At 42.0% G+C, this 13053-nt stretch overlaps 1 protein-coding gene across 3 annotated transcripts in view; it reads left to right on the plus strand.

Annotated features, from left to right (window-relative positions):
* The window catches only part of HPS3 (HPS3 biogenesis of lysosomal organelles complex 2 subunit 1), a 38748-nt gene that overhangs the window by 17387 nt on the left and 8308 nt on the right, over nt 1-13053 (plus strand). For all 3 annotated transcript variants that reach the window (XM_040974770.1, XM_040974769.1, XM_040974771.1), the window contains 8 exons: nt 2001-2155; nt 3284-3392; nt 5874-6055; nt 6848-7028; nt 8173-8406; nt 10311-10496; nt 11118-11306; nt 12209-12316. In XM_040974770.1, coding sequence (XP_040830704.1) covers nt 2001-2155; nt 3284-3392; nt 5874-6055; nt 6848-7028; nt 8173-8406; nt 10311-10496; nt 11118-11306; nt 12209-12316 — 1344 coding nt within the window. The remainder of the gene's footprint in view (nt 1-2000; nt 2156-3283; nt 3393-5873; nt 6056-6847; nt 7029-8172; nt 8407-10310; nt 10497-11117; nt 11307-12208; nt 12317-13053) is intronic.

Consider the following 13053-nt stretch of genomic DNA (forward strand, 5'->3'; position numbering starts at 1 on the left):
CGAGGCAGCCCACAGTCCCTTGGCCCAGCTGCTGACTCAAGGTTTGTGAAGACTGAAGGTTTCACAGCCCCGGAATCTGGTCCTTTCTTCTGAGATTCTGGCTTATCCGCATTAACCAAGACCACCTTAATTAGAAATGAAAGCGTGGACCAAAGTGCCGGAGTCCAGCTCCGGCCGAGTTTGGAGCTCAGGAAGGGTGCGTGGAGTCGGCGATAAAGAAAGACACAGACACAGACACTTGGTGCATTCTCACCACAGCTCAGGAAAAGCTGTCCTTTTTATTTACTTGAAACACCTCTCAAGCTTCTGCACAAGCAACTATTCTATTTTTTTCTTTTCAAAATTAAGGGGGCATGTACAGATATTTGGTCACTCTGTCTGCACTTCAAAACTAAGCAGGTGCCCCTAAAGATAATTTTGCAAAATACTGCATTCACATTCTTCAAAGCAAGCTATTGTTTATTCTTCAACAGTAGCCATGGAGCAACAGCCAGGACTCCAAGGCCAAGGCACATGCGATTACCTGCTAATCAGTAGTACTTTCCTACCACATTTCTACTTCTACAATTTACCCACCATTTAATGGGAAAATAAGTTACAAGGGAAAAAACCTAAAATCTAAAACAGAGACTTCAAATGTTAAATCTACCTACAACTATAGACTCCTACAACCCCATAAACAATAAAGCAACAATCAAAAGCATTTTTTGTTAATAAAACATCCTTAATTCCTCTAGCTAAAAATTATAAAAGCAGCTAAAACAATTACATTTTCTAGGCTCCAAAAAATTGCAAAGGCAGGCTAGCCTTTGAGATAACAATAACTATATTTATTGCCATAGCAGTTTCAGCTCTCACTCCCATCCCTTGCGTTAGTATTTAAGACATATATATCAAGCCCCTTCCCAGAGGACATGCTGTATGTCTGGGCCAGGTTCTGAGGCAATAGTTAACACACAATAAGGTGTCCAGAAATGGCATGGGCTTATTTGTGCTCCTGTGTGTAAATTGTCAAAGGCCCACTCACCAAGGCATTATCAGTGACATTAACTCTCAAGTTCACATCAGTTGTAAAAACCTGCAAAAACTGTCTCACAGGGCAAACAACAATGCCTCAATCGAATACAGAATTCTTAGTGGGGTGCTTGAGTGTCCATGCAGCCAGGGGGTGAAACAGTGTCAGGGTGGTCAGAGAGAAATCCGCCGGGCCCTGCCAAACAGCTGGAAGCTCCCTCGGGCCCCGGGCCCTGCCGAGCAGGGGAGCTGTTCTCTTCACACCTTCATGCCATCCACACCTACTGCACGGACCCCAGCACCAAACTGTTTCTGTAAACACTTTGTAGTAAGGAACAGTGAAAAATGACCTCACAATCAAAATAGTGTTAGTGGAAGGAGAGGGCAGGGGCCTGGCAGCATCACTTTGTGAGTTCCCAGGAGTGCTGTAATCTTTTCTTTTTCCACTCTGTTTGTTGGTGTGCCTCCCAGGTGCAGGGACTCTTTCAATACCCACCTGTCAGCCATGCCAGGCACTATTGACACCTAGGGGACTGGCAGTCAGGGGCCATGAACACACAAGCATTTCCATTCCATGTATTCCACATGCAGTGCGATGCCATTGCATTATGACTGACTTGTCCTAGTTACCTTACTGGGCATACCCTGGAGCCAGCCCACTCTTACTGGTGATGGGCTGCTGGCTCGGTCCTGCTCCTTGGGAGAGGTCTTCTTGAGTCACTCTGTGGAACAGCCGCAAGAGCATCCTTCTCTGGGTACGTTCAGTCAACAGGTGTTGAACTTGAGTGACTAAGATAGATGGTTACGTCACTGTGGAGAACTTCCGGACCCTGTTGAGAACAGGGCTTTGGATCGCTCTTGGTGGGGAGGGGAGGCAGTTGGAAAAGAGGAAGCGAAAGGGATTTGATCAAATAAACAGGCTTTATTTTGATGTGTCTTTGTCCCTTGGTTAAATTTGTGATTTTTTTTCCTTTTTCCTTTGCTAGGCTTGCCCTCCTGTCAGTATGGATGTCTGTGCTTTAAGAATACAGCTGTTCATAGGCCTGAAAGCTCTCTGTCACTTTAAAAACCACATTGTGCTTTTGACCAAGGCGGACCCTGAGCCTATTCCACAGAGAAGAGAGTCCACCAGGAGGTTTCTGTAAGCATCTCCTTGCTCTAAACGTTGTGCCAATTTCTGGAATGAATTGCAGCTGGTATATTTCCTATATGTCTTATTTTATCTGCTTATCTGCTTTTTGTTTGATCAAAATCTGTAATGATCATGTGGTTTTTCAATTTTTTTTTTTTTTTGTTTCCTAGAGACAGGGAAGAAAGTACTGGAAGGATCTCTTTAGTGTTGCTTACTATTGAGTTTAGGATTTAGAAGAAAATTCTAAAATAGCTTCAGTAAGAATCAGTGGTATTTTGCTTAAGTCTGAAAGAGATGCTTTTCTGCTTAATTGAAGACAAAGGCACAACCCATCGTGTTAGTTTAAACTCCAAGAGAGATGTGTCTAGTGCATTTCAGGTTCAGCAAGGTTTTGCTGTTTGTCATAGGTGTTTGCTTTTAGGAATTGCGTGTTCCTCACCCAGCAATTGGAGCTTGAGTTGAACTCGGGGTCCGATGTGGACACAACACAAGCTGCTCTGAGATTTGATCTTAAAAACTTTCTGTCAAGAGAAAAAACAAAATTTGTAATCTTGTGTAATTAACATTTGTAAAATATCAGATTTTAAAATACATATTAAGGACATTTTGATTTGAACATCCATTTGACTAAAAATTGTAAGATTGTACCCCAAGGAAAATTCCTATCGTGGTAAAAGCAAAAGGGAGTGTTTTGCTCACACTTAATAGTTTCCTGGGTTTTCTGCGTTTTTCCCGCAGCCCCTGGTGTCTTTGCGTGTTATACTCTGCTTAGATTTGTGACCCAGGGTGCGCTGGGCTGTGAAGGCCACATACAGTGGGGAGCCTGGTCCCAGGGACTTTCACAGTGAATCTTTTAAGGTTCCTGCCTGGTTTTTGAACTTATAGCTCATTTGAGAGCATTTGTAAACTGAATGTATTGGTTCATCAATCTATGATAGTTAGAGAACATCAAAATTTGTCGGCCTCTATCATGTTGTGAACTAAGATTTCATAAAAATCAACTGTATGGCTAATCTTGCAAGAACATTTTACATAAAAGTGATATTATACTTATGAATGTGATACCATTAGCCATTTAAAGCTGCCATTCGTGAGTAATACGCCTTACCTTTTTCGGGTTCTTATCTTTTGTTTTAGTTCTAGGAAAGATACCAGTGCTAAGATGAAAGTGCCTCCCGTGGCTGAGGCGGGGTGGAGTCTGTACATCGTGAATACCGTCTCGCCAGTGCAGCTCTACAGAGAAATGGTACTCGTTTTAGACTTCTGATTTTTGTTTGTAGAAATATGAGTGAAATTGTGACTAGACATGAATTCTAACTGTCTTATATTCAGGATGCTACGGCTGGCCAGCTTCTAACCTTGGACAGCGAAGTGTTAATGTTTTTTCACAGTTTCTGACATTTGTGGTGCCAGTAGAAAAATAGAATTCCTTTATTCATAATCCCATCTTAAAGGGATTGATGAGCCAATGTAAACACAAGTTGTCCTTGATCTTGACTTAGAAAGAATGCTAACAAAGAGGACTATGACACAGAGCTATAAGAAATATAAGAGCATTTATCTCAATCTTACTATTATTCCTTTGAAATATGACACCTGGCACACTAGAAAAAAAGCCTCTTTATAATGTTCAAAAACCTGGGCCCAGCGCAGTAGTCTAGTGGCTAAAGTCCTGACCTTGCACATGCCGGGATCCCATATGGGCACTGCTTCGTGTCCCAGTGGCCTCACTTCCCATCCAGCTCCCTGCTCGTGGCCTGGGAAAGCAGTCGAGCACAATCCAAGGCCTTGGGACCTGCAACCGTGTGTGGGAGACCTGGAAGAGGCTCTGGCTCCTGGCTTTGGATCAGCTCAGCTCTGGCCATTGCAGCTACTTGGGGAGACACTCTGTGGATGAGAAGATCTTCCTCTCTCTCTCCTCTCTGTATAGCTACCTTTCCAATAAAAATAAATATTTTTAAAAAAATTATACTTAAAAAGAAGAATGGTACAAAAAAAAAAACATTGTATTCACTCCGTTAGTATCTTTATTTTCTGGACTCTTGTGCTTTCTGCACACACACACACAAACACACACACACACACACACATTTTTTTTCCTGATCTGTTGCAAAAAATATAGTGAATGTGGTGACTTTGCACCCCAAATATTTCTAACGTTTTCTAAGAATCTACATATTCTCTGCACAGCCATACTGCATCATCTGCTTCAGTAAATTTTACATTGACATAACATCTAGTATACAGTTCACACCAACTTTTATTTCTTGGCCCAACAGTGGCTTCTAGTTCAGGATCCAGTCAAGGACAGTAAGAAGCATATTCATTTACTTTGTCTCTTTAACTTTCTCGAAGCTGGAATGGCTGTACAGTCTTTGATTTTGTGATTATGATTTTTTAAAAAGCTATAATAATCTCTTTGTGTTGTCTTTTTGGAGAAAGTATTACTTATTTTGAATTTGATTTTTCTTTTTTTTTTTAAGTTTTATTTTATTTACTTGAAGAGTGACAGGGAGAGATGTGCACGCACACACACACACACGGTTGGTGGTGGCTTAACCCGCTGTACCACAGCGCCGTCGTCTGAATTTTTTTTCATGAGCTGATTCAACTTATGGATTCTCAGCCAGAATATTACCTTGGTGATGTTGTTTGTTTACCTACTTGGATGGCAGAGTGAAAGAGACAGAGAAATCTTCCATGCCCCAGATGACTTTCATAATGCCTGCAAAAGCCCCAGAGCTGGGCCAGGCCCACACCAGGACCCACCCATCTGGGTCTGGCGTGGGTGGCATGGGTGCACACACTTGAGCCATCATCTGCTGCCTCCTAGGAATGTTAACAATAAGCAGGTCTGGAAGCTGTGACTAGAACCTGGTTCTTACTATGTGATGCTGGTATAACAAGCGGTGGCTTAATATGCTGTGCCACAATGCCTGCCCCAATAGTGTGTGTGTATATGTGTTTTATAATGGTATTACCTTTGAAAACAAATGATGTCTGCCCCAAACTGGAGGTACTAGGGTTTGGCCATCAGGTCAAGGGGTTGTCTGATTTGTCCCTGGCATTGTAAGGCGGATAGTTATGTCATCTTTATCCTTGTTTTTTGGTTTTGCTTAATTGAAAGTTTTTTATTTCAGCAGAGTGGTTGGACTGCTGTTTATGAGTTCACTGTCAGTAACAGAAGTAGATAGAGTACAGCTTAAACTTCACCAGGTTTTAAGCTTCATTTTATTTATTTGAAAGCAATGTGATGAGAGAGAGGAGAAAGAGACAGAAAGAGATGTTCCATCTGCTTGTTCACTCCTAAAGTGGCCACAAGGGCTGAAAATGGACCACCTAAAAGCACCCATTTAAAGAGGATTACTCAGTGTGAATATGGGGGAGTTACATCACAGAACTCTGGTTTTCAAGTTGGCCATTTCAAATATATTTATTACCTTTATTAAAAAAGAGGGTGAAATCATTGCTAAGTTCATAGTAACACCATATTAGTTAGTAGTTTAACACTGTACTGTTTGACTCATAGATTGTGGAGGAAAAAAAAAAAAAAAAAACTCTTGCCAAGTCCCTGAATAAACTAGCCACGCATTTATTGACTTTCAGGATTTACTATTTCCAGATATTAACTTTCATTAGGAAGCTATATAGATGCTCTTGGGAACAGGGGAACTTTTGGGCGTGATTTTGTGAGTGACCTTTGCTGCTTGTGTATCCTTTGTTCCAGGTAGAGTATAGTAATACCTACAAGACTATAAAAACCCAGAGCTGCATCCACCTTCTCAGTGAGGCTCATCTGTTGGTGAGGGCAGCCCTGATGGATGCCAGTCAGCTGGAACCGGAAGAGAAGGAAGAACTCTTAGAAGCATTTAAAGAAAGTTGTGGACACCTGGGAGACTGTTACAGCAGGTGACACCCTTTGGACATTGCTGTACAAGCCATCTGCAATGCTGTGTGTGCTTGTCAGCGTTCCCCATTGGAGGAAAGCGTGAAGGGAGGTGGTTCTTTCATTCATGTTTATCACATGTGTCCAATGAATGAATGAAATTAGGGACGGTCTTCTTGGCTTAGAGATAAGAGATAAGTGTGATCCATTCCCTTATTTTAAGGAGTCCCAAGTTTGTCAGACAAGCAATAAATCTCACGTTCTGAGTCTCTTACTACTTCACTTAGAAATTTAACTTTTTTTTCTGATTTGAGGGACATAGGCCTTGACCAGCGAAAATCCCCAAGATAAAAGATGTCCTGATTGGACTCTTTATGATTGAGTCTTGGTGGTCAGTGCTTTTATGATGCAAGCAAGGGACTCTAGGACGAATAATGATTTTTATTTTTGAGAATTATACTTACACATTTTTTGTCTATGAATGTTTCAGATACTTGCTGGATTCATATGAATATTATAAGTTGAAAGTTTTTTCAACCTATCAAACAGTTATTTTAGTGCTACCTTATGAATATTAAAAACACTTAATGAATTTCTGACTTTGTACTTTCATTATAAGCAAGTCAAACGAAACTGCATTAATTAGAATGATGACTTGGTAAAAGAACGTAAAGAGTTTGTTTGGCAGTAGAAAAGCATGTTTAAGATTTTTGTCTTCAGGAAAGCATTGTTTTAGTATTACGTGAGTTAGAGATCTACACTTAATTACTGTGGATTTGAGGGTTTTTCTCTTTCTTTTTTTTTTTTCTTTTCAGGCTTGACACCCAGCATTCCCACCTTGCCTTACCATACTATAAGATGTCGGGTTTGTCTATGGCTGAAGTTTTGGCACGTGTGGATTGGACAGGAGACAGTGAATCACAGAAATATGAGAGGGGATTAATCTTTTTTATTAATCATTCGCTTTATGAAAACCTGGATGAAGAATTAAGTGAAGTGAATAGTTTCCTGTTTTGTTATGTCTAATATATCTAACTTTGTATTTCAATCCTTTATGTAATACCATTTACAAGTCAAATTCCAAATAGTTTTCTTTTTTGATCATTGTTTTTGTAAAAGTATAATGGAACCTTTTCTTATTAATCGTTATGGGATTATAGCTAGGAAGAGAATGTGTGGACCACTTATATACACAGGAGCTGTGGCCCACTGAAATTGAGTGACCCACACAGTAACAACAGAATGGCCTTAAAAGAATGACCGTGGACCTAGCCTTCGTACTTCTCATCTGTATTCCTTCCCCACAACCCCAGCTGCCCTATTCTCGAAGTGTCCAAAGCTTTGCTTTCCAACCCCTGCACAGTGGCCATAGCACATTATTATGAGATATTTTAAGTCCCTTATTTATTTTAAACATAGCTGAATGCAAATATTCTGAGTTGGAAGTTGTGATTCCACATGTTTTAAGATTTTAAGACAAATGAGATTTTCTCATATGAATTATTTCAAAGTCTATATTTTGAACTGCATGTAATTTTTTTTCAAGATTTATTTTTATTTGAAAGGCAAGGTCATAGAGAGAAGGAGAAACAGAGAGAGATTGAGCTTCCATCTTCTGATTCACTCCTCAATTGGCCACAATGGCTGCAGTTGAGCCAATTCAAAGCCAGGAGCCAGGAGATGCCTCTGGGTTTCTCACCTGAGTGTAGGGGCCCAAGGACCTAAGCCCTGCTCCACTGCTTTCCCAACTCATAAGCAGGGAGCTGGATTGGAAATGGAGCAGCTGGTACACAAACCAGTGTCCATATTGGGGGCTGGGACCACAGGCAGGGGCTTAGTCTGATATGCTACATTACTGACCTCTTATTGTAGTGTCTATGGTGAACTTTTAAGTTTAATTTAATGACATCCTTTTGTTCTTATATATTCTTTTTGAAATTAGAAACATTGACCATAATGAGATGCGTGTTTTTACTGCTCTTTCTTCATTATACAACAAGAAAGAAATCACTCTGGGTCATGCTTGGGCTCTCATCTATCAGCATCAACTCTTTTCATTAAATATAAATATGCAAGTATAATCTTATGTTGCTTTCTACTAACTGACTGCCCTTTTATTCCTTGTTCACGCTTACCAAAGGAATTTGCAGCGAAAGTGGTTAAGATGTTTTATGTGACTGAACCAAAGCAGCTGCCCCATATTCTTTGTAGTCCTTCTATGAAGAATATTAATCCTGTAACTGCCATGAGCTACCTGAGGAAGATGGATACTTCTGGGTTTTCATCTGTCTTAGTGACACTGACCAAGGCAGCAGTGGCATTGAAAATGGGAGATCTTGACACGTACAGAAATGAAATGAAAAGCCATTCAGAGGTATGGTGCCTGCCTGATTTTTTTAAGATTTTTTTTTTTTTATTAGAAAGGAAGATAAACAGAGAAAAGGAGAGACAGAGAGGAAGATCTTCCGCCCACTGGTTTACTTCCCTAGGGGCTGCAACAGCCAGAACTGAGCAGATCCAAAACCAGGAGCCCAGAGCATCCTCGGGGTCTCCCATGCGGGTGCAGGATCCCAAGGTTTGGGCCATCCTCTACTGCTTTCCCAGGCCACAAGCAGAGAGCTGGATGGGAAGTGGAGCAGCCAGGGTTAGAACCAGCGACCATATGGGATCCTGGCAGATGCAATGTGAAGATTTAGCCACTAGGTTATTTGCCAGGCCCCACAGAAGACTCAAATAAGATGCAATAGCTTGAGAAATACAGCTTTCTTCTGGCTTTTTCTAGCTCATAATGCAAAATAGACTCAGATTAGAAGGGTGGTGATTCTTAGTGGGACTTTGAATCCAGCGTGTGAAAAAGAAGTAAGACAGGGCCCGGCGCGGTGGCGCAAGTGATTAAGTCCTCGCCTTGCACGCCCGGGATCCCATATGGGCGCCGGTTCTAATCCCGGCAGCCCCGCTTCCCTTCCAGCTCCCTGCCTGTGGCCTGGGAAAGCAGTCGAGGACGGCCCAAAGCTTTGGGACCCTGCGCCTGCGTGGAGACCCGGAAGAGGCGACCGTTGCGGCTCACTTGGGGAGTGAATCATCGGATGGAAGATCTTCCTCTCTGTATCTCCTTTCTGTATATCCGCCTTTCCAATAAAAAATAATAAAAATAAATCTTTAAAAAAAAAAAAGAAACGCAGCTGTCAACTGAGAAGATGTTTAAAAAATAAATAAATTAATTAAAAAAAAAAAAGAAAAAGAAGTAAGACAGTGGGCAGGCAGAGACCCTACTGTTTAGTGTCGTTGTGTTCAGAGCACTGTGCTTAGGACAGAAGAACAGGGAGACGCTAACCCAGACAGACATTTTACCTGCCATAAGGGATACAGCATGTGCACTGAAAACAGAGCAGAGCGATATGTACTTAAGTACAGCAAGGGGATTTTTATCAAGTGAGCCTTGGAGTTCTAGTAGTTGCAGAAAGCACTCCAAGGGGAAATCCCAGATGGTTTTAAGGAGGTCTGAACATTTGAGTGTTATATCAAAGGAAGAGAAGTTATTCCCTTCGGAAAAGAGGTTGTTTAGGGGCTTAACCAAAGATGCTAACCATGTAGGGAAAATGTTCGGGATAATCTTAATTGAGCACTGGCTGTGTCCCAGTCCATTCCAAGCCCTTTGTTTATGTCAGCTTGTTTAATTCTTACCGTTATGTTATCAGATATGTTCTGTTACAGCCATTACAGTTGAGAGAACTAGGACACACACAGGTTAAGTAACTTGTTCAGATCACAGTGTAGACGATTGGGAGAGCCAGACTGAACAGGCAGCCTGACCTCCGAGCCTCAGCTCCTGTAACGTCACTTCTGTGGCCTGTCTGGCCTGACTGTTCCCACACCCTGACTTTGGTTTCTAAGACAACAGGTGCCTTATCACCATGCAAATGAAATGCTATCTTAGGATGAGGAAAGCAAGTCCACATCACCATGTCTTCTAATTTGAGTACAATTCTAAAGAAATGAAATTTCTTTTTGTGATTTTGAGAAAGTTTATTTTCAAAACAAGTAAACCTAAATATGAAAGTCTCTCTAACATGTGATATCCTGGTACATAAATATTAATAACTAATATAAAAGAGTTAAAAATAGCCTTCTTAGGGTAAAAATTAATTTTGTTGCTAAGGGGGAAATTGTGTTTAATTGTTAATAACCATGAGTCATGAATACACTGGCATGTATCTCCAAGATGGATCTGATGAAAGAACTATCCATGTTGTTTTTGAATTTCTTTTTTATCTGAAGATGAAGTTGGTATGTGGCTTCATTTTGGAACCACGCCTGTTGCTTCAACACAGGAAGGGCCAGGGTGTTCCAACCGAGTTTGCGGCTCACTTGAAGGAGACTCAGCCCGGATTGCTGGTGGCTTCCATGCTTGCCCTGCAAAAGAACAACAAAATTGGGGTGGAAGAAGCGGATTCTTTCTTTAAGGTTTGTTGTACAGAAAATGTCATTTTTCTGGCTGGCCTGATAAGATCGGTGAACACAGGGCAACAGAGTAAGTTTTCATTTATTCGTTTGCTGACAAAAGCAGATTTACACATAATCAGGTAATTTCTAAAAGTACAAACTAAAAGGATGTATCTGAAGAAACTTCATGTAGCATAGGATCTGGTTTTGTGTGTTTTAAAGATTGGTTGATTGATTTGAAAGGTGGAGTGACAGAGAAAGAGAGATTTTGCATCTGCCGGTTCATAGGCAGGAGCCGGGGACTGCATCTGGGTCTCCCATGTGGGTGGTAGGAAGCCAGATACTCCAGGCCAGCGTCTGCTGCCCCTCAGACATGGGGAACTGGGTCAGAAGCAAAGGCAAGACTTGAGCCCAGTGCTGCAGTGTGGTATATGGGTGTCCCAAGCAGTGTTTTAACCCACTGTACCATAGTGCGTGTCACTCTAATCTGTTGGTTTCTCAAATGTCTGGTACCACGGCCTTGATGCTAATGCTACGTTATTAACTGCTGGCTGACCTGGTGGTGTGAAGTTGAGCCTATCTGTAGCTTAGTATTTCTACTGTGTGGATCTGGGTTGCAGGGGCTGTCTCACTGTTTTCCAGGTGCTCTGTGCTAAGGGAGGAGATACCATCCCTCAGCTCTTGGTAGACTTTTGGGAAGCTCAGCTGGTGGCATGTGTCCCCGACGTGGCACTTCCAGAACTACTTTTCAAGCTCACATCACAGTACATCTGGAGGCTGTCTCAGAGGCAGCCCCCCGACACTACACCCTTGCGAACGTCAGAGGATCTGGTAAGACTGTGCAGTTACTACCCTAAGCCCATGCATTATGTCTATTTTTAATGACTCTCCCTCCCTGCAGTTTTCTCTTACCAGATATCTTATTTAAGCAGGAGTTAAAAAAAATTACACTTAAAAAGTTGTCTGTGACTCAGGTTGCCGACATTTTAAATGGCTTGCTTGCAGTATGTACCTTAGCAGGCACAACATGTGGGGAGGTGCTTTCCCCAAAATGTCCCTCCATCCCCACGTCTTCAGCAGACGTGCGTTAAGTAGGATATGAGAGCAGGGATGCATGCACACTTCCCGCCTGGGGAAGGGCCTGCAGAAGGCTTCTGGGAAGCTGACACCCTACTGGGCCCCATTGCCCATGAGCTGCGTGCAAGAAGCTGACCTGTCGCGTTCAAGGCAGCTGCGACACCTGTACCCTTTCTACTGTCCAACCTGCTCCAGCCCTGTGGGCTCTCGTGTCTGACTCGGCATTTGTCACTCAACATTTCTTGCTAACTTCTAGAATAAGGGGAAATTCATGAAGGTTGTCTTGAGAACCTCTGGAAGATATTTTGCCTCCCAAAGAAAATAATACCAGTTAAAATTAGTTTTCATGTTAACTCCTTTGGGGAAAAATTGGCTTCCAAGCAATTTTGCTCTTTTTGCTAAAAAGTGCTTTCTTTGGAATATTTGAAATTGTAAAATTTCAGGAAGTACATGGTAGAGATGATCAGGTGTAGCAGCATTAAGGCCGAAGCGTTTCCAAAGGGAATACATTCCGAACCTTGCGGTTCCGGGGAGGTGCTCTCATAATTCACAACATGGCGGGACATGGGTGATTGCCTCCCTAGTGTGGAGTTAATGAAGAAAGCGTTTTGCTGGCTCTGATGCTTTGTTTGTGATCGATTTCTTTTATGTTCTAGATAAATGCTTGTAGACATTATGGCTTAATATACCCATGGGTTCACATCTTAATATCATCCGAGTCTTTGGATGATAAAAACTATGCAGAAGACCTTTCAAAATTACAGGTAAATGAAACGCCTCTATTCTTGTGACTACATGTGAGGGTTCAGTGTAAGGTTTGAATGTGGTAAGACCTCAGGTGTCCTGTTCATCTGGAGTCTATTTTGGGAGCTCCCACCTGACGCAGAACTGCCAGTGGGTGCGGCACCTGGCCCGAGAGACTGGCTTCATCACAGATGGCTGCCCTTCTCCAAGGCGCGTGCCTGTTGTCCTCATTTCCAGGATGTGTCTGAGAACATTTTGTGAGAACACTGTGTGGCACCTGTTCAGTGATGTTTTTGTTGATGTGATTTTTTTAGTAATTTTTTAGTAACTTTTTGTACATTTTAGAACTCTAACCCTACCTGTGTTACAAGAAGATGTGAAGTAGCCAAATTCTGCAAGAATTCTGATCATGGAAATGGAAATTAGTAGAGTCCACATTTGGCTAGGTCAGGTGTGGGAATCTTGGATATTTATAGCATTATTTGTGAGCCATACAGGATTATCAACCTAAAAATGACCCTGCAGGTTAAGTTTATGGAACGTTCAGTTCCACCTATAGTTGCCTTGGCAGGGCCAGACCAAATGATTCTGCAGGCCTCACGTGCCCATGGACTGGGTGTTTCCATCCATGCATTAGGTGGAGTGGGATGGGCTAGATCTGTGAGTGAAGTCAGTGGCTTTAGTACCAGCTTTGACTCCTATCCATGCATGGTTTTGGTCTGTCCAATTTAGCTGTTTTCACATGAAAAAGTTAAGA

This window comes from Ochotona curzoniae, unplaced genomic scaffold (assembly GCF_017591425.1).
Source record: "Ochotona curzoniae isolate NIBS_2020 unplaced genomic scaffold, NIBS_Ocur_1.0 contig_2599, whole genome shotgun sequence".
Taxonomy (NCBI): Eukaryota; Metazoa; Chordata; class Mammalia; order Lagomorpha; family Ochotonidae; genus Ochotona; species Ochotona curzoniae.